This window comes from Indicator indicator, chromosome 6, assembly GCF_027791375.1.
Source record: "Indicator indicator isolate 239-I01 chromosome 6, UM_Iind_1.1, whole genome shotgun sequence".
In the NCBI taxonomy this organism is placed as follows: Eukaryota; Metazoa; Chordata; class Aves; order Piciformes; family Indicatoridae; genus Indicator; species Indicator indicator.
The window spans coordinates 5,748,216-5,772,741 of record NC_072015.1 but is presented as its reverse complement, the minus strand read 5'-3'; the positions used below and the strand labels follow the sequence as shown (position 1 = coordinate 5,772,741).

Genomic DNA, 24,526 nt, shown 5'->3' with positions numbered 1-24,526 from the left:
AAAATCCTAAATTTTTCAAATGGAAGTGATGCAGACTTTTTCTGTCATCAGAGATGATAAAAGTGTTCCTATATTCATTCAAAATCAGCCTAGTTTTCATCTGTTTTGAATGTTATTTACTATTGATCTTACTGCTGCTTGCAGTAAAATTTTAATTCTGGCCTATATTTTTTGCCTAAGTAATGACTTCCTAATTTTTGTATAGGGGAGGTGTACATATATATCTTTTATATGGATGATCATAGGGACCTCAGGAGGTTGAATGACCTATTCAAAGCAGAATCATCTTTGGAGTCAGATATGGTTGCTTGGGTTTTACCCATCAGGGCCTTTAAAGCCTCAAAGGATGGAGCCTACACAAGCCCTTTGGGCAGCCTGCTCCACTGCTTGCCTGCCCTTATGGAGGGAAAAATGTTTTCTTTGTCTGCAGTCTGAACCCCCTTTGTTTGAACTTATGCTTAGTTTTTCACACCTTCCCACCATGCAATGCAGTGAGACTCTGGTTTTATCTTTTCTTAACCCCCCTCCGAGTGGGACGCAGGCAGGATGTTCTGTTACATCCTCACCAAAGCCATTAGGTCTTCAGACTGAACAAGCCTCTGTCCCTCAGCTTCTTGCAGGACAAGTGTTCCTCTAACCAATTTGGTTGTCTGTAATGGGATTTTAGTATGTGTACTTTAACATGAACTTATTACGTGTGTGTGTGTATGTTTTTTTGTCTGGTTATACACCATATGTCTTATTAAAGTTTACTCTTTTTGATCTGGTGTATCATAGGATCCCACGGAGCTGGTCACCCCTCAGAAACTTTAACACCACTGATTGTTTGGGGTGCTGGTGTGAATTATCCACAGAGAGTCACATCCCAGTTCTTTGAAGACAATTTTTTGAAAGGTGGGTAAAATATAAAACTGAAGTGAAAGATTTTGGTGGAAAGGGAGTGTTTAACCATTACACATGTTGATTGTCACTGTCTTCTGCTTCATTACAGTAAATGTGATTGACTTTATGTAGTGTGGCAAGAAAAGGTGACAGGGCATGCCTATGGAGGATATTGCACAGAGTCAGTTTTCTTTTCTAATCATGGAATTAAGAGATTTTTTTCTTTGGTACAGGAGGCAATTCACACTCCTAAAACTTAATTCCAGGTGAGATCAGCCTGTATCAGGAAGAGTGTGGCCAGCAGGAGTAGGGAAGTGATCATGCCCCTATACTTGGCGCTGGTGGGACTGCAACTCGCTGTGTTCAGTTTTGGGTCCTTCACTATGAGAAGGACATTGGGGTGCTGGAGCATGTCCAAAGGAAGTCAACAAAGCTGGTTGTCATGGTTTAGAGCAGGACAGATTGCTCTAATGCCTCTGTGGCAAAAGAAGACTGGAGTATTGGAAAGTTTAGATGGAAAAGCTTTTCACAAGCTGCAATACTACAATAGTACAATGCAGAGTGATATAAAATATAAAATAAAAAGGATGCATAACCTGGGTTTAACATAGAACCTCATTAAGCCAAAAGCTTCACACAGAATCCTCCACCAAATCAGACCAAAACCCAATACTCCTTTTCTCCCAACCTGAGGTTTGACATATGCCCCAGGGCTCTTTCTTCCCCCCCTGACCGCTAGGCTGAAACTACCTCCCCTTAGTCCCTTGGTCTAGGCCCAAGCGGGCCAACACTGCACAGCAAAAATTAGTCCAGCCTTGAAGGCTGCAGATAAGACTGAAACCATCCTCTCCCCACACTAGACAAGGGAGCTCCCTGTGTCCAGGGATGTGCAGAGGAAGAAAGAGAAAGCAACTGACTTCTCAGCTAGCTTTATAATGATGTAGGAATTATGGGAAACACATAATTTCCTCTGTGCCCCCTCTGGGCTGGACGCTCTGGACACTCCAGCTTCTGGAGTTCTGTAACTTTGTGGTCTTTCTTAAAGCACTCAGCTCCAACTGGGATACTGGTGAAGGGTCTAGAGAGTGAGTCTTATGAGGAGCAGCTGAGGGAACTGGGATTGTTTAGTCTGGAGAAGAGGAGGCTGAGGAGAAGCCTCATTGCTCTATACAACTGCCTGAAAGGAGGTTTGAATGAGGTGGGGATCAGTCTCTTCTCTCTAGTATCAGGTGATAGGACGAGAAGAAATGGCCTGAAGTTGTGCCAGAGGAGGTTTGGATTGGATATTAGGAGAAATTTCTTTATGGGGAGAGTGGTCAGGCATTGAAACAGGATGCCCAGGGAGGTGGTGGAGTCACCGTCGCTGGAGGTATTCAACAAACATGTGGATGTGGCCCTTTGGGACATGGTTTAATGGCCATGGTGGTGTTAGGTTGACATTTGGACTCTTTGGTCTTAGAGGTCTTTTCCAACCAAAACAATTTTATGATTCTGTGGTTTAATTGTTAGGAAGATTCCCAGAGCTTAAAAGCTCTTTGTACAGAACCTGAAGTTAACATGTCCTAAGATTCATATTCTAGCCTGGGGACTTTCCTGGGGCTGTCTTGTTTCCCTTGCATCCCTGAGGCTGTTGTGGAAACATAAGCAAGTCTTTCTCAATGAAAAACTGTTGACTTTTTACTGTTACTTTCCCCCTCTATTTTATTTAAGAGTAAACTTTTTTTAAAAAAATTAATTTTTAATATTTAAAATATAAATATTGGCTTACTGAAGTATCAGCAGTGAATTTCTAGAACTGTGTGTGATTAAACTGTGCAAGCTCTTCTTCCATGTGCCCCATTCTTGTAGCCTGCTCTGTTTCTTGAGATGCCTTGAATCTTGCAGATTGTTACTTGAGAACAACGAGGTATTGACTTTCTGTTTTATTGGATAGTTTGTGGAGCTACATCAGAGAAGAGACAAAAGGCAAAAATTAGTTCAGTCTTGAGGTTTTAACCCTGCCCTGCTCTTGAGAAGGTATTTGGTAACAGATTAAATAAAGAGGACTTCTCAGACATAGGCCACGCTAGCATTTCAGTCTTTGTGATTTACTGCTGTTGTAAAACTGTGACATTTCTGATAAAATTGAAAATTGGTTGTTGAATAAAAATTAGAAAACAGCAAAATCAGCTGGTTTTGGTGCCTGTGATGGCTTATTTGCTAGAGTTCTTGAGGATACCTTATGTCTATAAGGGCTGATCTGTAATAGTTTATTCTTACAGCTGCTGATTTCCTTGATTGTCACCAGCTTTAGTACAAAACTCAACATTTGATTTCAAGTAATGATGAAAATGGAGTGAGAGCATTTCAAAAAAGATGAGTATTGAGCTGACTTCCATGTGCACAATAGGAAAAGCTTTTAGGTTGTCATCTGATAGGAAATGTGTATTTTCCTTAAAGGAGGGAATGTGTCTGCACCCTGCTGCGCCTGCTTTGTGTCTTTGTTCTGATGGTTTAAAAAAAGTCTAGCAAACAACCAGCCAGAAAAAAAAAATCCCAAATCAAACATCAGGAATTCCTCCCTTTGTTCTGGACTTGCTCTGTAGCTTTTCAGCTGTGTGGAATGTTGTTAGTCTGTTTAGGTTCTACCTTTACAGTTTCTTAATTGCCAGGGATAATCATTACTGGAGGTAGGAGTCTCTGTGTGTCTTGGGAGTTTGAATCTCTGAGTAGCAAGTATCTTCTAGAAAAGTGGATGTTCTCTATCGTAGTACTTTATAGCTTTTAGTAGGCTACACAGCTTAAAAGTAAAGAAAAAAAATCTTTGTTGAAAGGGAACTTTGCATTTTCACAGGTCAACATAGTTCAGATACTCCGTTAAGTTACAAACCAGATATTTTCATGAAGCTAACATATAAAAGAAAAGATGCTTAAAAGAGGTCTCTTGAAAAGTTCCAGTTTCCCTTTCCTGCTCCATACAAATGCAGCCAAGACTGTCCAGGAGAGGACAGTGTTGCCAAGACTGCTGTGTTACTGATATATGCAGGTGTCTGACTTAACATTTTGTGACTCCATGCATCAATGTTCATTCTTGCATCTATTGACAAGCCTTCCTAATTCCTCCAGGTTAAGAGCTCATGGAAAGAGCAAACTATTTCTAAAGCTGGCAAACTTGTTATGCTCTGTTCAGTGCAAGCAGGCTATAGGCAGCTCAGTGAATTGTCTGACTTCTCATCAATGCTGTCAAAGGTTGATAAGCCTAAAGGCTAGTGCCAACAGGGACTTAGGCAGGACTTAGCCTGTCAAATTTGTCATGGAAAGGTTAATGTGCTCCTTGCATGGCTCAAAGGGCATAGTGCTTACTCAGTGATGACAGCCTTCTCCTCATTAGTCCCTTCACCTGTGCTCTGCCTTCCCTCAGGCTTGACCATGCAACCATTTTTGAAAGATTTTTGATGGTAGCACTGCATCCTGTGGGCAGTGTGTGTATTACCTATTTGACTGTTGGCTTGACCCTTTTCAGAAGGAAAGAGAAACTGAGCTTCTCTCTGACTCTTCAGCACAGGCCTCACTCAGTAACCTTGAAGCACAAGTCCAGAGAAGCTTGTAAGAGAAGGTACAGCTTTCTGCAGCAGAAGGACATGGTAGTGGCTGTGTTCATTCATACACATCACTTTTTTGGAGGGGACTCAGCCTGCTGTGTGCTGTATGAGGGAGCTCAGTGTCCCCCTTCACTGGTTTTGCTTCTGTGAGGCTTATGTGACGTTTCCTTTGGTACATGTAGCCTCAGCCTCTTCTTTAACTGGTGCTTCCCTGATGTTTCCCCTGAACTGTTTTGCATCTGACTGCTCAGCAGACTATAGTAAAGCAGGGCAGGATAAAGGAAAGAAAAAATAATTATCAAGTGGATGAAAATTTGCTGAGCACGGCACAGGAAACCTAGACAGTGAGTTAGAATTATAAACCAGTGTGGGCAGCATGTGGCCCAAAGTGCCTCACTCCTGGAAGTAGAACCTGGACTGGCTGGTCTGCAGAGGTGTCCCAGTCCTCAACTCTCCCTGTTGGGAATATCTCAGTAGGAGGAAGAGATGTAAAAGCTTCTGACAAAGTTAGGTGTTTCTCTAGCAGTGCTACAGTTTCTTCCTACCTTAAGCACGTTGTGTGTGTGTGTAAACAGTTTTCCAGAGTTTTGTTGGAAAATGTTATTTAAAGAAAACCAAAGACTATCTTTAGATATATAAACCTATTTCCTTTGCTGGGAAACTGAAGGAAGCAAATGTTCATTTTGGTGTGAGTTTAACACAGTTCAGGATTAGTGCTATTTCCCCTGTGTTGCCATGGGAACTCACTGTACCTGTATGTCTTACTCCTATTAAAGTACATGGCTGCTTTTCAGCGTGCTCTTGAGACCAAATCACAGCAGACTGTACTCAGACCCTTGTACCTTGCAGTGGTATGAACTAGTTGCTGAAAATAGAATCATCAAATCATTAAGGTTGGAAAAGACTTTTAAGATCATTGAGTCCAACCATAACCCAGCTACCACGAGTGCTATACTATATCCTGAAATGCCTCGTCTACACACTTCTTGAGCATATCCAGGGATGGTGACTCTATCACCTCCCTGGCCAGCCTGTTCCAGTGCCTCACCACTTTCTCAATAGAGAAATTTTTCCTAATATCCAATCTAAACCTCACCTGGCACAAGCCTAAGTGTTTCCTCTCGTCCTATCACTAGTTGGGAGAAGCACCAGCCTCGCTCCAACCACCTTTCAGGTAGTTGGAGAGAGCAGTAAGATCTCTCCTTAGCCTTTGCTTCTCCAGACTGAACAAGCCCAGTTCCCTCAGCCATTCCTCATATGAAATGCTCTCCAAACCCCTCACCAGCCTCATTTCTCCTCTCTGGACACCCTCCAGGACCTCAATGTCTTATACTGTGGCATCCAGAAGTGAACACAGTACTGAAGCTGTGGCCTCACCAGGGCGGAGTACAGGGGCACAATCACTTCCTTATGCCTACCGGACACACTGGTTTTGATACATGCCAGGATGCCACTGGCTTTGCCACCTGGGCACACTGCTGGCTCATGTACTGCAAATGTGAATGTCTCCTGTCTCAAGACATTTTCATCTGAGACACATTTGTGTCTGGTACTAGCAGTGTATATTGAAAGATACAGAAAGGGAGGTATTGTCTAAGATTTGAATGCCTGTTTGGAGAAAATAAACAAGGTTAAGACAGACCTTTGAGTGATAGTCTTCTGGTATTTTTCATGAAGCCTGTTTCTGGTGCATTTAAACTTTAACTTCACCTGAAACCAGAGGATTCTTTTGGCAGCACAGCTATACCCTTAATGGTCCGATATGCAAGATGGACTCTTCCTTCCCTCTGTGCTATTTCTGTGCTCTTTTATTTTGACGAGTTAGTAAGGCAGTGACTGGTCCATTTGGCTTTTGATTTGTATTGAAGTAAGTGGCTGTGCCCCTGTTGCTAACATGAAATTTGGTTCCCAAGTTGAGGATAGGTGTCCCCAGCATCTCTACTGTTGTACCTGTGATCTGCTCTAAGTACTGTACCAGCAAGTCTATTTCACCCCTGATGTGCTTCCCTGTGTATCTGATGATTATTTTTGTTTAAGCTATGATGATGATGATAATAATAATAACAACAACAATAATAAGCCTATGCGTAGTCTTTTTTGGGTGTTTCTGGAGCTTTTTTCGTTTTTTTTTTTTTTTTTTTTTTTTTTGTGTGTGTATGTGTCTGATTTTTTTTTGTGTGTGTGGTTTTTTTTGGTGTTTGTTTTTGTTTTGTTTTGTTTTGTTTGTTTTGTTTCTCATCCTGCTCATTTTATTGATGTGGGTAGTGGGGAAGTGAATTTAAACATTAGGAAAAGAAGACATAAAACCAAAACAAAATGAAACCCTGCTACACTCTGGTTTTCTCCCCCCACCCCCCCAAATAAAACAGGCAATTTCCTCTTTATTTCCTTAGAGGCTAATGGAGAGCAGAAAAATACAGTTTTGAGCAAGCTTTTTGTATGATGCCCCATACATTTAGTGTCCTGTAGATTTCACTTTGTTTCTGCATTCATTGTAGTTGTTCTGATTGCTAAATTGCTAAACTTCTCCCTTGAGCTTGCTTATGTCAGATATGAAGTATGTTTGTACCACTATATACCAGTATATCTGGGACCCTGAGTTAACCTCTTTTAAAATTATTGAAGAAATTTAGCAGCCTTCCTCCTGAACCTTATTTGAATTTTTTAGTTGGCCCTGGAGGTAATATATCACTTACTATCCTGTGCTGAAAAAAAATAAAAAACTTGGACTTTCCTCAACTGATCTGGGTCACAATTGCAAGCAGCAGTGTATCCTGGTGGATACAAGAAAACGTGAACTGAAATGAGTGCATTTTCTTATTTCTGCCTGTTGACTTCCATCTGTAACCCTTTTTGAGCAAACATACTAAAGCCAAGTTATAATTTTATTTAGTAACAAAGCTTTGCAGAAAACAGTTGCAAGACATTAAATGTCAGCTGAGTTATCCCTTTCAAGTCTGTCTAAATTAGCTGGTCATATCTTGTGTTATTTCTTGCAGAATGGAAACTAGAGAACTTGAAGAGGCTGGATGTCAATCAGGTATCAAGTATACCTAATTTAATAGCTCATAATTTTTCACCTTAAATTATGAGTTTTGTGTGACTTAACCTAATTCATGGAATTTGATTTAATGATCACACTGATGTAGCTTTTCTCTGGCATATGTTACTTAAAAGTTAGAACTGCAGGAATCACAGCCATACTGAACATAATATGAAATAGCTGAAATTGCTTGTTTACATGTGGCAGGTATGTACAACTTCACCTCCCAAAGATGTATTTTTATGCCTTTTTTGGACATGCTGTAGAACCTTAGCATCCTTCTTGTAGTGAGGGGTCCAAAACTTACAGGTTGGACTTTGATGATCCTTGAGGTCTTTTCCAACCTTATTTATTCTGTGAAAACTTAATGCAGTACTCGCAATATGGCCTCACCAGAGCTTTGTACAGGGGCACAAACACTTCCCTGGTTTTGCTGACCACACTATTCATGACACAGGCCAGGATGCTGTTGGCTTTCATGACCACCTTGGCACACTGCCGGCTCATGTGCAGTAGGCTATCAGTCAGCACTCCTAGGTCACTCTTTGTTTCCCAGCAGCTTTCCAGACACTCCTCCTCAAGCCTGCAGCATTGCACGGTGGTTGTGGCTAAGGTGCAGAACCTGGCATTTGGCCTTACTGAAACTCCTACAATTGCTCTTAGCCCATCCATCTAGTCCATCTGGATCCTTCTGCAGAGTCTCCCTACCCCCAAGCAGATCAACACTTTCACCTAGCTTGATCTCACCTGCACACTTACTAAGGGTGCTCTTGAGCTCTCAATTCCCTCATCCAGATCATTGATAAAGATGTTAAACAGGACTGGCCTCATTAGTAAGCCCTGAGAATGCTGCCTGTGACTGGCCACCAGCTGGATTTAACTCCATTTACCACCACTCTTTGGGCCCAGCCATCCAGCCAGGTTTTTACCCAGCAAAGTGTATGTCCATCCAGGCCATGAGCAGCCAGTTTCTCTTGGGGAATACTGTGGGAAACGGTCTCAAAGGCTCTACTGAAGTCCACGTAGACAACTTCCACAGCCTTTCCCTCATCCACTAAGCAGGTGACCATGTTGTAGAGGATGATCAGGTTAGTGAAGCAGGACCTGCCTTTCATAAACCCATGCTGATTGTGCCTGATCATCTGGTTGTCCTGCTTGTACTGTGTGATGGTACTCAGGATGATCTGATCCATCAGCTTCCCTGGCACCAAAGTCAAACTGACAGGCCTATGGAGCTTAGTATGTAAATAACAAACTCCAAACATGCTCAAACAAGGGAAATAAACTCATGTTAGAAGGTTGAAGTTGAAAATATTCTAGATCAGCTGTTTTCACCAAAACCCCTCTACAAAATTAGAGATAATTTTCCTTTCATGACTGGCAGGAATTAAGAGAATGTTATTTTGAGATTGTATAGACGGGTCTCAAGTGTTGCTTTGTTCTAGGTAAGTGTCCCCAAAGACAGAGCTTTTGACCTATAGTACATGTGGGGCTATGGATAAAAATAGCAAACCAGACTTCCAGTTACTGTTACCGTACATGTATATTGTCCTCTACAAATACTGGTGGAGAGTCTACTTCAGCACAGGAGATCTGAGGCTGGAGCTGTGCCTGTGGTTTTAGTATAATTTCTTCTGATTCATGCTGGAGAAACAAATTTTGATGCCTACTTTTATATTAAGGGAAAATATAAACCTGGTGAGAGACAGTGTTTATCAGTACAAGCAGAAGGTAATGGTAACTTATTTTGTGACATGCCTTGTGAAAGGCCTACTTGAGGGCTGACTGGACACAAATGAAAGTGCAGAATCCCCCCTCTGAAGGGGAGATGGTGAGTAATTGGCACTGTAGAAACATGGGATAATGCTGTGAAGAGCAATAAATTCAGTGTACTGCTTAAAACTATAAATATGAGATTAGTTCTTTCTGCTGTACCTCTCTGAGAGCAACGAAGGAGGTACTGAATTCCTGTGAATAAATCCTGTGGGGGTTTATATTTGCTTTTTAAACTGAATGTATTTTTGAAGCTTTGTCAGTAGTGGTGCCTCACATTTTGAATCTAATCAGATCATGATGACTACTAGAAACTAAAATATAAAGGAGAATTGTGTGTCATAACTTCAAAGTATTGTACCATTTAGTTCTGAAAATGCAGATACATTAAACTGAATTTATTGGCTCTAGAGCTTGGAGTTGTATTAAAATGGGAATGCTTCTGTTTGCACAGGCTGATATTGCACCACTGATGGCTTCCCTTATTGGTGTGCCCTTCCCCCTGAATTCAGTGGTAAGAAATACAAACGTTTTCTGTAACAGAAATATGCTCACCTTAGAGGAGAACATAATGGGGCCAAGATTGGAGGCACGTGAGAGGACAGGTGGTAGATTTGGCAAAGTGCTATAGGATATGGAGATTGTTTCTAGCTTTAACTTCGTATGTGTGCATCTGAAGTTTAGAGTGTACAAGATGACCTTTGAGGGTCCCTCCCAACCCAATGCCATCTGTGAATCTTTTATCTTTTTATGTATTGGGTAATGTTTTCAACTGGAGAGGCAGCTGATCCTTACATAGTCTGGAACTTTATACTCTTGAGCTACATAGAAGTTTTTGTTACTTTTTTTTGTTCAAGTGTGGTAAAAATACAATATGGTTTGAATAATGCTTGATTTTGGCCATGAAACCTGAGCTTGTAAACAAGCTGGTTCATGCAATTTGTTTAAGTATTTATTTTTTAAACCAATGTACTTTCTTAAGATGATCTCTTGTGCCTCTAATTTAGTGAACTGTGTGTGCCTTCACCGAGATGGCTTTCTTTGAATTTGTTTCATATATTATTACATAGTCCAAAAGGTGTCTCATAAATACCTAACTGACAGCATTACATTAAACTGCTTTCATGTTTCACATATAGAATACATAGTTACAGTATATTTTTCAAAATAGTTCTTCTGGAGACTCTGCCCCAAATCCTGCTCTCATTGCTGGTCATGAGAGAAAGCTGTACAACATAGGGTGGCACAGGAACTGTTCACTTTCCCATCAAGAGCACTGTGTGAGTCATGTGCAGGAAAGGCTTTGGATGGAAAATTTTAGGTGTTTAAAAAATAGCTTCTTATTAGAGGTGGAGATTGTATTACTATGTAGCATATAGTTTATTAACAACTGCCTTTATTTGCCTCTTTTTTTGCATTCCTGTAGGGTCTGGGATATTATAAACAGCTGCTGTGATGTTGAGAAATGATGACAGAGTATTTTCAAAAGAGTTACAGGAGTTATTTCAGCATAATATGAAGTGTTCTTACTGCACATTTAGCCTGCAGTTCAGTTAGAGAATTTCCTGTTTCTTAATTTAGTATTTTCTGATTGTGTATATATGTATTTTTCTTCTCCAGGGAACTCTGCCTCTGGAATATCTGAACAATAGTGCTCATTTCAAAGCAGAGAGCATGTTTACCAATGCTGTTCAAGTTCTTGAGCAATTTAAGGTAACTAAACATATGGTAAAGAAAAATATTTCTTTGAATAACAGTGGTTGCTATGTCTAAAATAATTACAGTAGACATACAGTGTATGTAGTATGCTGTAATTCAGAGGACTAAATTGAATGTGCATGCTGGCTGATGTTGATAGACATATCTGAAGGAATTAGAAAGACTATAATAAATAGCTTTTTGATAAGGAGAATGAGTATTCTTTTTATTGATTCTTTACACAAATGCAGATATTTACTGATTTTAATGTAAACCTACTTGCAGTGTGTATGTAGAATCTGGGTGCTGATACTTGGAAAGTACTGCCTGTGCAACAGGGGTTGGGAAACAAGGCTGGAAGTTAGGATGAATACACAAACAGATCAAAAAGGTAACCCTCCATTAAAGAAATTAAATTAGTGGCCTAATTAACTTTTAGCTAATACTGTTTTATCTGGTTTACTCTGTAAGTGTTCATCTCTGGCTTTTCTGTCTTGATTCATCTAATATCAGATATCATATTATAAGGACACATACATGATCCAAACAAAAAAGGTTATGTTTCACAATGCTTTTCAACTGTGGAATAAGAAATGGTCCCAAACCCAAAAATCTGAGTTTTGGCAAGACATATAAACCATATACAAACCAACCAATCAAAACCAAACCAAACCAACAAATAAAAACCATATAAACCACCTTTTCCACATGCAGGAAGCTGAAAGAGTTGCTCTGTTGCTCTGCAGGGTAATCTGTGCAGCAACAGTGGAACAAAAAGCTATCCTGGGGGTACCTTTTAGACATTAGCACCATCAAAATATTCTATCCCTAGGATGCCAGGTTCCACAGTGTAGTTTGTGTGAATACCAGGTTGGTAGCAGTAGAGTCGCTTCCAAATCTGTGGTGGAAAGCTGGCATGTGGGAGGGGAAGTTACTGGCTGGATGTGCCATTGAAGCACACTGCACAGCTGGAAAAAGCTCTGCTCTTTAAGGACATGACTTGATATTGATGTCTTGGGGTTTATTTTAAAACAGAAAAAGGTCTGGTCCTTTGCTTCTTCAAGTTCATTTTTATTCTGTCATTTTATAGTGCTAAATTACCTGGTTTTGTAGTGGGCTATGGGCCTGGGCTGGCTGGCTTGTTTCTATCATTGTTTGGAAAGATCACATGTGAATTTTCTTTGAGTTTCTCTGTTGAAGCTAAAGTAGTGCACTGGCTTAGACATGCCAAGTTGGTTTATGTTTTTCCTGTGATGGACTGACCTGGCCACAGTTTGTACTCCCTGGGGAGGATGTTGCCTTGGATGGAGAGGATGAGACTTGCGGGTTGCTACTTCAAGTTGTCAGGTTTTGGGAGCAGTGCTCTTAGAAAGTTCCTATCTGCCAACTTTATGCCAACAGTCAGCCTCAAGTCAGGATGCTGCAGGAGGCCTTAAAGATGTTCTGAAGGGCCTTGGGCAAAGTGGCTCTGACAGCATCAAAACCTTCTATTTTTATGCTTGTGCAGGTTAATCAATCTAAGAGCATAGCTTCAACACTGCTGCTGCAGTGTACTAGTTCCTCTCAGGCATATGTAGTACCCATTTGATCAAGGGAGGTCATCACTGAAGTTTGGTAGCACTTCTAGCCATATCTTCTCTTTATCCTGCAAACTGTAGAAGTCCTTCTGTGAAAATTACCAAGGAGTGGCGTCGTGGTTTAATGAGCAGACAGATTGCTCTGTTGCTCCAAAAAGGGGAAAGGAATAACACTCATGCAGTTGGATTGGGTAGTGATGGAAAGGGAATTCACAAACTACAATGCTACAGTTACATAGTGGTGAAAACAGCAAAGCATATAGAATACACGCAGTCTAGGCTTAACATATAAGCTCATTAAGCCAAAGCTTTACACAAAACTCCCTTTACACCAGGCCAACCCATTCAGACTAAAACCCTAGTGCTGTTTCATCCCCCCACCTGGGGTTTACTAAAACCCCAGGGCTCTTTCTTTCCCCCCCATAGTAGGCCCAGACAGGCAAAGTTGCATAGGAAAAATTTGTCAGGCCTTGAAGGCCATAGGTAAGACTGGTCTGGCCTTGAAGACTACAGACAAACCTGGAACCATCCTTCCCCCCCACCAGATAAGGTAGCTCACTGAGTCCAGGGAGAAGAGAGGGAAGAAAGGACAAAGAGACTAACTTTGCAGCCAGATTTATAGGGATGCAGGATTTATGGGAAGAAATAGACTATTTCCTGTGTCCACCCACTGGGCTGGACACTCTGGACACTGGAGGTCTCAACTCTGTGGCCCTCTTAAAGGAACCCGTAGCCTCAAACTATCACAAGTGGTTTATTTTAACTACTTCAGAGCAGATCTGGGTTTCCAGGAACTCAAAGGAGTTAGGCACATAGGAGGATAACAGCCTGTTTCCTGGACCATATGTTGACAATGTAATTTCATTCTTTTTCCAAAGTCTTGGAACATTCTCAGTGATTTTAAGTTTAATTCCTGACCCTATTCTTAGTCTTGTCGCAACTTACATATGGTTTAATGCTCTTTTTAATGCAGGTTAAGATGTATCAGAAAAAGAAAACTACGCTGTCATTTCTGTTCACACCATTCAAGTAAGTGCCTGTAAAAACTATATATAATTTTACCTGATTTTCTGATCACTTTGGTGTTTTGGTGAGATACAGCAACAGAAATTTGGTCTCTTCAGTCTTTTTTTTTAATTATATTTTTTACTTGACTAAAACTTTGCACTAGAACTCTGCAATTAATTTCTATTTTTAAAATCTGGTTAGAATTAGATTTTCTTTAAAAATCACAAAAAAATCAAACCAAGCTTTCATTATATTTAGTTTTCTGTTAAGGATTATTTTGCCTTTTGACAATATAACTATATATAGAGTGCACAGTACTTTGCCTGAATTTTTCTTGCTATATTTTTGTAGCATTTCTTGGGAGGTGTAAGCCCTTGTAGGGTCAGGAAATGTGATCTGTTCTTGTTTATAGGTATATAAAAGTTGAACTATGAATTGATTCTTCTGTGGTTTAAATTCTAATGAAAAATTAACAAAACTCCTTGCATAGAATCACAGAATTGTTTTGTTTGGAAAAGACCTTTAAGATCATGAAGTCTAACCATTATGTAACTACCAGATCTGAAGCTAAATCATGTCCCTTAATACCACATCTATGCATCTTCTAAATACTTCCAGGGATGGGTTTTCAACCACTTCCCTGGGGAGCCTATTCTACTGTTTGATAACCCTTTTAGTGAAGAAGTTTTTTCTACTACCCTTTCTAAACCTCCCATGATGCAGTGTGAAGCCATTTCCTCTCATCACTTGCTACTTGGAAGACCAATATCTATCTACCTTGCTACAGCCTCCTTTCAAGTAGTAGTAGAGAGTGAGAAGGTCTCCCTTCAGCCTTCTTTTCTCCAGTTTAAACAACCCCAGTTCCATCAGACACTCTTCACTCTCTGCTTTAGCTGACCAAGCTTCAGCACCTTTCTTGCATGTCCTTCTGGGTGAATTTCTGCACTATAGCCTGGTTGATGTCCTACACCCTGTTTACCTGCTCAGTGCACAGTGACCAGGTCACTGGGCTCCTCACAGTTTCATTTAAAGGTGTGAATGTGGTAGCCACTGCACTGGCAATGCCCAGCCCTTGTCAGCCTGCCCCATGAGAGCTGTTGGCTCCTTGGTGCATCTCTCTGCTTCCCTGGCGTTTCCCTACCAAGGGAAAACTTCAGGAAGCCCCCTATACCCCAAGACCTCTCTCTCCACTGCTAGTCAAGCCAGTTCCAAAGCAGCTGCTCTTGGTGACCAGCAGTTAGTTCAGGTTACAGAAGGTTTAAATCTCCTGTCATTGCCCTGGGAATGCCCAGGCCTCATCAGCCTGTTCCTGCAAGAGCTGCTGGCTCCTGGTGGGTGTCTTCTTCCCAGACCATTCTCCACGGAAGGAAAAATGCAGGAAACCCCCTGTACACCCAGATCTGTTTCTCCTCTTATGACCAGACCTGTTTCAAAGCAGCTGCTCTCAGCATCCAGAAAAAAAAACCCAACAACATCTATTTGGGGTTTATGGTACTTAGTGTGGTGTTTCCAGTGTTGTGAAGGAGTCTCTGTAGTTGTTTATCTGTGAGCTCGTTGTTGCAGTGTATGGAGCAGTTCATGACCTACTCACCCTTCAGTCTTATCCAGTTAAAGCTGCTTTTTCTTTTTTTCTTTCCTCTGTGAAAGGTTTTTGAAAGCTTTTCTATGGGTGCATGTGATTGCCTTCAGTTCAGCTTTCAGTTTGTGGAATGCTCTGAAAATGTTTTTTTTTTTTTTTCACCAAGAGCAGCTGTTTTCCTTTGGGAAATAAAACTGATGTTAATTAAGATCCGTAAATCATAGGAGTGGTAAAAAGTACTTAAATCTATTCCTGTGAAGTATGTTTAATTGCTAAATAAGGTTGCTGTCTTTCTGCACAGAGATTTACTGTATTCTCTACCACTAGTTTCTTCAAAGGGAAAGGTTCAAGACAATCTCTGAGACAGAAGTCTCAGTCTTGGGTACATAGTCAAGTCAATCTTGGGTACATAATGAATATTTTTTGAACAAATTCTGATTAAGAATGACAGGTGCATTATCAAAGAATTTCCTGATCTATACGGAACCAAAATGTCACATGGAAGGGTTGGTCAGTCATATTTGCTATTAATTTTATTTCACAGCTATCTTTTATTTTACCTTTCACCAAGAAATTACTCTGATCCTGTCAGATAGAGTGTGTTTTTCTTAATGTCTTTTGGTGGTTGTCCTGGTTTCACTGAGGCAGAAACATAGACCATGCAGGCCACTGGCAGTTTAGTCAGGAGCTTAAGCTGGGAGGCACAGAAGCCAGGGCAGCTGACCCAAGCTGGCTGACAGATGTATCCATACCATAAACTTATTGCTTGTTCTAAAAGGGGAACTTTGCTCCTTTACCTCCTCCTTCTCCTTCTGCTTACCAATACTGGAGGAGTTTGCTTAACGTTCTGCTCCTGAGGACTGCTTTCCCATTTACTGTGGCTGCTGTACGTTTACTAGGCTGAGTATACCTATCTTTTGGTATTAGTTTGGTACTTTATTTTGGTAGTTTGCTGCTCAGTCAGTTTTCGTGTCAACCCACGAATCTCCTCTCCTTTTCCTGATCCCCTTTCTTGGGTAGTAAGGGGTCATGAGGTGATAGAGCAACTGCTACAGTATAGTCCTGGATACAGGCTAAACATAGACAGCAATGGATGAAAGGGTATAGAAGAGTACAGTTACTCTACCTTTTTTTCAGAAGTTAAAGAGACAGAGTTGGAGAAGGCTTGCTCCTTTACCTGGTGTAAGAGCTCTCTTGACATACTGTGCTATGTGTCAGAGTAATTGGCAGTGGTATGGAAATTGTATTTCTGCACAGCTATACAGTACTTGGACTTGACAGCCCAGGTTCAATGGCATAACTTGCTGTCCTCTAGGACTCCAAGGTCTTTGTCCATGGAGCTGCTTTCCAGCAGGATGATCCCTAGTTTGTACTGGTGCCTGGTGTTATTCCTCCCCAGATGCAAGACTTTTGCACTTGTCCTTATAGAACTTCATGAGGTTCACCTTTGCCCAGCTCTCCAGCCTGTCCAGATCTTGTTGGATGGCAGCATAGCCAGGCTTCTGATTTTGTTGGAGAATCAAATCCCTGGTAGAAGTGTGACTGGCACTATGTACAGCAAGTGAAGGAGTTCATTAGACATGTGCCCTTTCCTATTTTGATCTAAATTGCATCTCTCTCTGAAATCCATCTGTCAGAAGTGTAATAATGAGAATCATGAAGCTGATTGTTGTATTGTGTGATAGAAACTTCGGTAGTGTCTAGTTGAGCAGGTTTGAGGCAGGTTAGCTGTATCTACTAAAAGGATATGTCTGCCTGCCAGTAATGCCATTTTCATTTTGTCAAAGTGCCTTCATCAAGGAACAAATCTGTATAAAAGTGTATCTTGAGGTTATCTGTGAAGCCCTTCAGAGTATGTTTCAGAAAGCTCAGCTGCAAGTGTCTCCCTTGCTGATATTGAATAATTGTTCAGAATGCTTATCTGCAGTCCGGTTGGATACCTGAAGGGATTTACTGTCTGAATTAAATTTCCTTCCTTCTTCCTTCCACTCTGTAATGTTTTGGGTTTTTTTTCAGCTATGAAAGGCGTGTTTTCAAAAATAATTTCCTTAGCAAAAATCAGAAACTTTCTCCTCAGGATTCTGAGACATGCTTTGACCATCTGTGATGGTTTGAATCAATGTAAGAAAAGCAGGTACCAAGATGCCAGATGTTATGAAGGAAACAGGAAACATAAGGGAGAACAATTCTGAAGATTACTGACTGAGGACAGCTGGTGTCCAAGATAGTGAACTATCTTACTAGCTTTCTGACCATTTGATGTACATTAAGGCAACTGCAGTGCCTTGAAGAGGAGTGTGTGGAGGGGCCAGATGCTGCTGTTGCAAAAGCATTCCCAAAGCTGGCATCTCTGGGCTGTGAAGTTAATTCATCCCACTGTACTCAGCGCTGGTGAGGCCACACCTCTAATATTGTGTCCAGTTCTGGGCTCCTCGCTATAGGAGGGGCATTGAGGTTGTGGGGCATGTCCAGAGAATGGCAGTGAAGCTGGTGAAGGGCCTGGAACACTTGGCCTATGAGGAGCAGCTGAGGGAGCTGGGCTTGTTCAGTCTAGTGAAGAAGAGGCTGAGGGGAGACCTCATGGCTCTCTACAACAACCTGAATGGAGGTTGGAGCAAGGAGGGGGCCAGCCTTTTCTTAGTGTCAAGTGACAGGACTAGAGGGAATGGTTTTAAGCTGTGTAAGGAAATATTTCTTCATTGAAAGGGTTATCAAACATTGGAATGGTCTGCCCAGGACAGTGGTGGAATTGCCATCGCTGGGGGTGTTCAAGCTGTGGTTGGACCTGGAAATTAGGGACATGGCTTAGTTTGTCCCTTCAGTGCTAGGTCAAGGATTGGACTGGATGATCTTGGAGGTCTCTTCCAACCAGATATATTCTGTCATTCTATGATTCTACAAGGAGCAGCAGAAGGACTATTCTGGTGAGGTAAATATATTACAGAATGTTAGGGGTTGGAAGGGATGGCAAAAAATCATCCAGTACAAGCCCCCTTCCAGAGCAGGATCACCTATACCAGATCACACAGGAACGCATCCAGGCAGGTTTTGAATATCTCCAGAGAGATGCCTGATGGGGCATCAGTTGTTGCACTGAAATCCTTTTAACCAGTTGATGCAATTTGATTATGCCAACAAGTGCATCATGTAAAAATGGTGATAGAAGACAAAGCAGTCCTTTTGTAATATGGTGTCTTTAAAGATGTGCAGCAGCTTCAGAGAAATGCCATATGCAGAAATACCTCTTTTATTCCTTTCACTAATGACTGGAGATACAGCACTACATTGTTCCCTCTCTTCAAGGGCCTTTCAAAACATAAATAATAGCTATTTCCACAGAATTGACAATTGGAGTAAAGTGAAGTGATTTCTCCTCCATCAAATGGGGCAGAATCCCTGAAAGTGGCAGTAAACACTGCATCCTATGAAGCATCCTGCTTCTGTTTATATAAATGGCATTTGTTTAAACATTAGCACACCGGAGATTTGTGATACATGTGATCATGGATTGCAAGAGCAAACATTAAGGACTGAATGTCACAGAATCACAGAATGTTAGGGGCTGGAAGGAACCTCGAAAGATCATCCACTCCAACCCCCCTGCCGCAGCAGGATCACCTATACCAGATCACACAGGAATGCATCCAGGTGGGTCTTGAATAGCTCCAGAGAAGGAGATTCCACAACCCCCCTGGGCAGCCTGTTCCAGTGTTCCATCACCCTCACAGTGAAAAAATTTTTCCTCATGGTTACATGGAACTTCCTGTGCCTCAACTTCCACCTAATTGCTCCTTGTTCTGTCATTGGGCATCACCAAGAAGAGTCTGGCTCCATCCTCTTGGCACTCACCCTTGACATTATAAACATGAATGAGGTCACCTCTCAGTCTCCTCTTCTCCAAGCTAAAGAGCCCCAGCTCCCTCAGTCTCTCCTTGTAAGGGAGATGTTCCACTCCTTTTATCATTTTTGTAGCTCTGTATTGTGCTCTTTCAGTCATTTCCTTGTCCTGGAACTGAGGGGCCCAGAACTGGACACAATATTCCCTATGTGGCCTCACCAGGGCAGAGCAGAGGGTTAGAAGAACCTCTCTTGACCTTCCAACCATACCCCTTCTATTTCACTCCAGAATGGCATTGGTCTTCTTGGCCCCAAGAGCACATGTCAGGAGGAAAGGTGAATCTCTTACAGTAGGGAATTGTATTTCTCAGAACAGTTGCTCTACCTGTCCATTTGTCTGCATACGTTGTGAATCCAGAGGATTCAGCAAAGGCACTGATTGATCCAGTATGACATTTCAGCCTGTTCCTTTATCCTGTGGTCAAGAGTAAGGACCAGCATCTTCTGTCAACTTGTAGTGAACCATGGAAAAGCAGCCAGGTTTTTCCTACTTTGTCCCCACTTTGTTAACCAGGTTGAAATCTGGGCCATCAGCTTGCTTCTGCAGCAGCTGGTACAAGCAGGCCAGCTTTTGGTATTGGGGAGGCAGACTGGCAGCCCTTTTGCCTCCACCTTTGTGTATATACACCTTTGTGTATATATATGTGAACAAAAAGAAATGCACTGCTGTAGAGACACAAGTGCTGCAATGGAAATAATGGCTTAGTATTATTGGGATTTTTTTAATGGTAGATGTATTGTCTCTTTAGAGAAATGAGTGCCTGTACTATGAAATGTCAGCTGGCAAAAATGTCAGCTTCTCTTTCACTGAATGGACTGTCCAAAGCGCTCTGTTAAACACTGCTCAGGAAGGATGCAATCCTCTTAGAAAGAAGGCATCCTGTTGGTCTCAGCAGGATTTCAGGGTTTCAGCAGTGCACTCAGGAGCTTTTAGTTTGTACATGAAAAGCTTACTGGCAGCAGCTTCTGTGCAGGAGAACCAGGCATAATTGGATTTATTATCAAGTAGGAAATAGGTAAGGTCTTTAGAAGGAGCTAAGAGGCTAATGGATTAGATAAAATATCACAAGGCTTGTGTGTGTTTCTCTATTTCCTTGTATAAATCCCTTTGGCCTTTTCTTGGAGCTTGTCAGGCATCATACAGTGAGGTTGAGGGAAAGCATAAGCAGGTGGTGGGATGCGATGGGCAGAGAATGTTTTGCACTGGAGCATGAGGTGAGAGAGTGCAGGGTGCATTCTCTATCTCAATAAGAAAGGTCCCCTAACAAATAGGTTAATATATAGCTGTTTAATTAAAGAAGACTATAGATAGCAAGTAAAATGTACATCCCTTCAGATGATGAGCAGTAGGCTGCATTCATGCAGCATCAGATGAAGTCCAGATGTGTTTTACTATGGTGCTGCACAGATTCTATCTGTGGAGAGGTTCCTTTTTATAGGGCATTCAAGATACTACATTATTTGCTTGCAATAAATCAATTCTAGTAATAATTTCTACTGTCAAATAGAGTAGAGGTTCACATGGGAACTTCTTGCTGCAGTTCTAGGTAAAGCTGAGGACAGCCCCGCAGTGTAATCACTGGTATAGAGTGGGAGCTGCCTGCAGGCTCTGAAAGGTGGCTGGGTTTGTCCTGCAGCCAAGGATTAGTGCAGCACAGCATGAAGCCATGCTGGATGGGCAGCACAGGCCTGGGCCTACTGAGATTAACTGCCATCTGGATCACTGAGTTCTTAGTGTAAAATGATCTCTTCGTCAGGTTTGGTACAGGGGCCCTGGCCAAATGTGTGTTTTGGTGGCCAGGGGCCTACCTGTGAAATATTTGCCCAAAGACAGCATGTGCTGCCTGCTTTGAATGCAAGTAGTTGAAAAATGATAGCTGTGCTTTAGGTTTGGCACGTGGCATCGTGAACCTGAAGCAGACCAGTGGCACAACATTATATATCCAGAACAGTGCAGATATCTAGGTCCAGCTCCAATTTATGACGTAAATCCATCACACGTTTTGCAGAGGTGAGGCCTCTGCACTACTGAATTAGAAGAGACTTTAGAAAGAGTGTGTTTCCTTTCCTTCAAGGATCTTCATCTTCCCTATTGTTGGAAGCATAAAGCAGTGGTAGATTACCAAGGGCAGTATTGCTGGTAAACACATGGTGCTCAGAGCAGGCGCAGAGGCTGGGTGGAGAACTGGTGGTCTGTGTTGCAATGGCAGCAGGGTGAATGCAAGAGGTAAGAGGCCCACTATTGCATTCTTGTACTTATCCCCTGCAATACTGCTGAGTTACACCAAAACCAAGAAACGTTTTGTTCAACTGATATAGAAACAACAGTTTGACCATCAGGAACGATGGCTTGACCAGTCTCACCAATGCACTCTGCACTGTAGTAGATAACAAGGTATAAATATTACCCAAATTTCATATCTTATTTGGAGAAGATTGAGAGTTCAGTACCAAACATCAGGAACAGATTGACAGGTTTGTCCCCCCCTACAAAAGGGACCTCTTCTGGTAAGATTTGTGCCCTCCACTGCACTGAGTGCTGCCCCAGGAGATGGAAGGTGTGATTGTAATCATAGAGCCATAGAGCTATTCTGTTATTCACTGACAATCTTAGAGAACCTCTCTATGTTGCATATGAATAAACTGTACTATTCAAGCACCCAACTGCCTCTTCTGAATGCAGCCAGATCTACAGCAGGCAGGCTGTTTGTGCATCTAGTCTCAGGCCTACAATCATGGGAATAAATGGCATATCTCTTAAGAGGTAAGTTCAGCTGCTTCTAGCCCCTCTAATCTCAGGACTGCCTATAACACAAGGGGATTTGTCTCTTACCAAATTTATCCTTCTCTAAACGCAACACTTATCATGGAGTTTCCAAGGCTGCTGCATTATGTCCTGCTGGCCCTTTAGGCACAACCCCTGCCCATGCTAGATCCCTGCTTCTTTCCCAGTTTCCCAGTTCTGCTTTGAGTGGGCTGGAGGGACTGCTTCAGAGCATGGCCTCCCGCCTCCCGGCCTCTGGTTGTTGGCAGCTCTTGCGTAGTCGTTTGCATGCAAATCTGCTGTGTGCAGCCCCGTTATCTTAATTGTTTCTCTGTTCAGTGAATTGGCAGCTGGCAGTTAGCTTGCCTGAGTTCCTTTTTCTCTCATCTCTGTTATCTAAAGGATTTACATAAATATCCTAAGGCACTTTGCTGTTGTGTATATGCTGCATCAAGGACACTGATTTGTGAACATTAAAAGGCTACTTTAATTCCTAGGATATGCCAGTCTAGGATTAGACCATTAGTAGTCAGACCATTTCACTGATGTCCCACTGCTTCCTCCTTTGTAAATTGAGTGCAAAAGCGTATACATACTTGCAGGGTTTTGCAATGTTGCACTAAAAGCTTCTTTTTGCTGTCTTTGTCCTTTGGAAGTGTGTGTCTCCTCCCTTCATTTCACTAATCTTTAAAGAGCAAGAACCTCAGAAGTTAAGCCAGGAGCCTTTTGCTGTCTTTCTTACTCCTTTAATTTCTTTTGGAGTGCCTCATACATGCAGTGGTGCTTTCTAATGCTTCTTAAAAAGACAAAAAAAAAAAAGAAAAAAAAAACTTGCAAAGATAACTGAGTACAACTCTACTGTTAGACTGGCTGACTTACAGTCTACCTACCTGACATTTAGACACTCCAAGACTGAAATTCCTGGCAGTGAAACAGCAGGGGAAAAGAGAATAGGTAAGTTGGGAGAGGGAATGATGAGGCACTGGATTTCAAGAAGCTGTAATGAACCCTTTACTGTAGTTTTATGTGGAGTAGCTTTTCTTCTAATAAGCACAGCTTTAGCACACAGAAACCATCACTAATTTTATCTGTAAACTACATGCCTCTTGCTTCTGAATTACAGAAATCAAGTTTCATAGGACCTGCCCATTTTAGTAGCTTACCTGAAAATATTTTTTTAAACAATATAAAATTCAGGCCATCTAAACAGATAGAGGATCATCATGTTACCTACTAAATAATTTAATTTTGGAAAATTCACTCTTTTATCAAAACTAAAACCTGCTCAGAGTACTATCTCCTATTGTGTGCTTTCAGTCTGTCTTCAGCAGGTGCAGTAAAACAATTCTTCTTATGAGTAGTCATATCTGAAAAATTGGAACACATTTTGAAAATGGGAAAAATCAGCTTCTGGCTATTAAAATTTATGTAACTAAGTAATTTGGTGAAGTCCATAGAACTGTAACACTTTTTTTCCTGGTCGTTGCCCATAGTAGCATCATGTAGTCTATACTACACAGCAAGTTCAATAGTAAGTAGACATCATGGTTCCAGGTGCTGCCAGCCCTGATGTCATTGCTGTGGTTATTTGTATGCAGGTCACCAAGTTCTGCTTCTCTCAGCTAACTGGGAAAGGGGGAAGAGATTTGCTGTGTTGATAGTTGGACTTGGTGGCCTTGGAACTTTTTCCAACCGTGATGATTCCTCAACAGGAGGAAAAACTGCTTTAAGGGTGACAGAGCACTGTAACAGGCTGCCCAGAGAGGCTGTGGAGTCTCCTTCTCTGGAGACTTTCAAGACCTATCTGGATGTGTTTCTGTGTGACCTGCACTAGGTGATCCTGCTTTGGCATGGGGGGTTGGACTTGATGATCTCTGGAGGTCCCTTCCGACCCCTACCATTCTATAATTCTATGATTTTTTAAGAATATTTGGTCGTTTTCCCGCATGCTTTACTGAATGATTCATGACTTCTTTCTGATGATTTTCTGCTGCTGATAGAGAAGTGAGGTTTTACAGTGTGCGTTTCATTCTGCTGCTACCATACTTCCAAAAGAAACAACAGAATGATAAAGATGGGTTTGTGATTTTACTGTCATTACCATCAAGTCTTTGCACCCACGGGTTGCTAACCAGGGTGAATGTGATGTGGAACCAGAATAACCTGCAGTCATGTTTCTGCTAAATTCATAGTATTCAGTGAAAGATCTGTGTCTTTACTTTCCCATTATCCGCCTGGTCTTTCTGAGGTGCTGTCATGTTGTACGGTGGAAATACTTGAAGTCAGCTGTCATGGGAGACTGTGTTTGAAGTCTGTTGCTACTCTGAACCAGGCTTTGAAAAAGTGTTGTTTGATTACTTGTATTAAGTTTTCAGTAGCAGCCCTGTGAAAACATCAGGCCAGTCTTACATCCTGCCTTTGCAAGATGCCGTTTTGCCAGCAGTGGTGATGTACATCAAAGCAGTAATAGTGGGTCCTATAAGTACCATTTCAGCTGATTGCAGAATTACTGGACTGGAAACCCACTTTCCCCTTTAGTATGGGCCTGTCAGAGAGAGATGAGTGGCAACCAAGCTTGAACATATTCAGCTGTTTCTGTTCCTGGTAGTTTTCTCCTATGGTGAGAGTGGGAAGACATGGGTGCCTGCCCTCCTCAGTAACCAAGTGGCAAGAGGATGGGGGTGGGTGAGAAAGGTCTGGGCCTCTCTGAGGGATTATGACATC

At 41.8% G+C, this 24,526-nt stretch overlaps 1 protein-coding gene across 1 annotated transcript in view; it reads left to right on the top strand.

Moving 5' to 3' along the window:
- Positions 1–24,526, top strand: part of PIGN (phosphatidylinositol glycan anchor biosynthesis class N) — a 97,809-nt gene that overhangs the window by 17,842 nt on the left and 55,441 nt on the right. Inside the window, exons 7-11 of the mRNA XM_054381674.1 lie at positions 778–894; positions 7,463–7,503; positions 9,734–9,793; positions 10,900–10,992; positions 13,528–13,583. Coding sequence (XP_054237649.1) covers positions 778–894; positions 7,463–7,503; positions 9,734–9,793; positions 10,900–10,992; positions 13,528–13,583 — 367 coding nt within the window. The remainder of the gene's footprint in view (positions 1–777; positions 895–7,462; positions 7,504–9,733; positions 9,794–10,899; positions 10,993–13,527; positions 13,584–24,526) is intronic.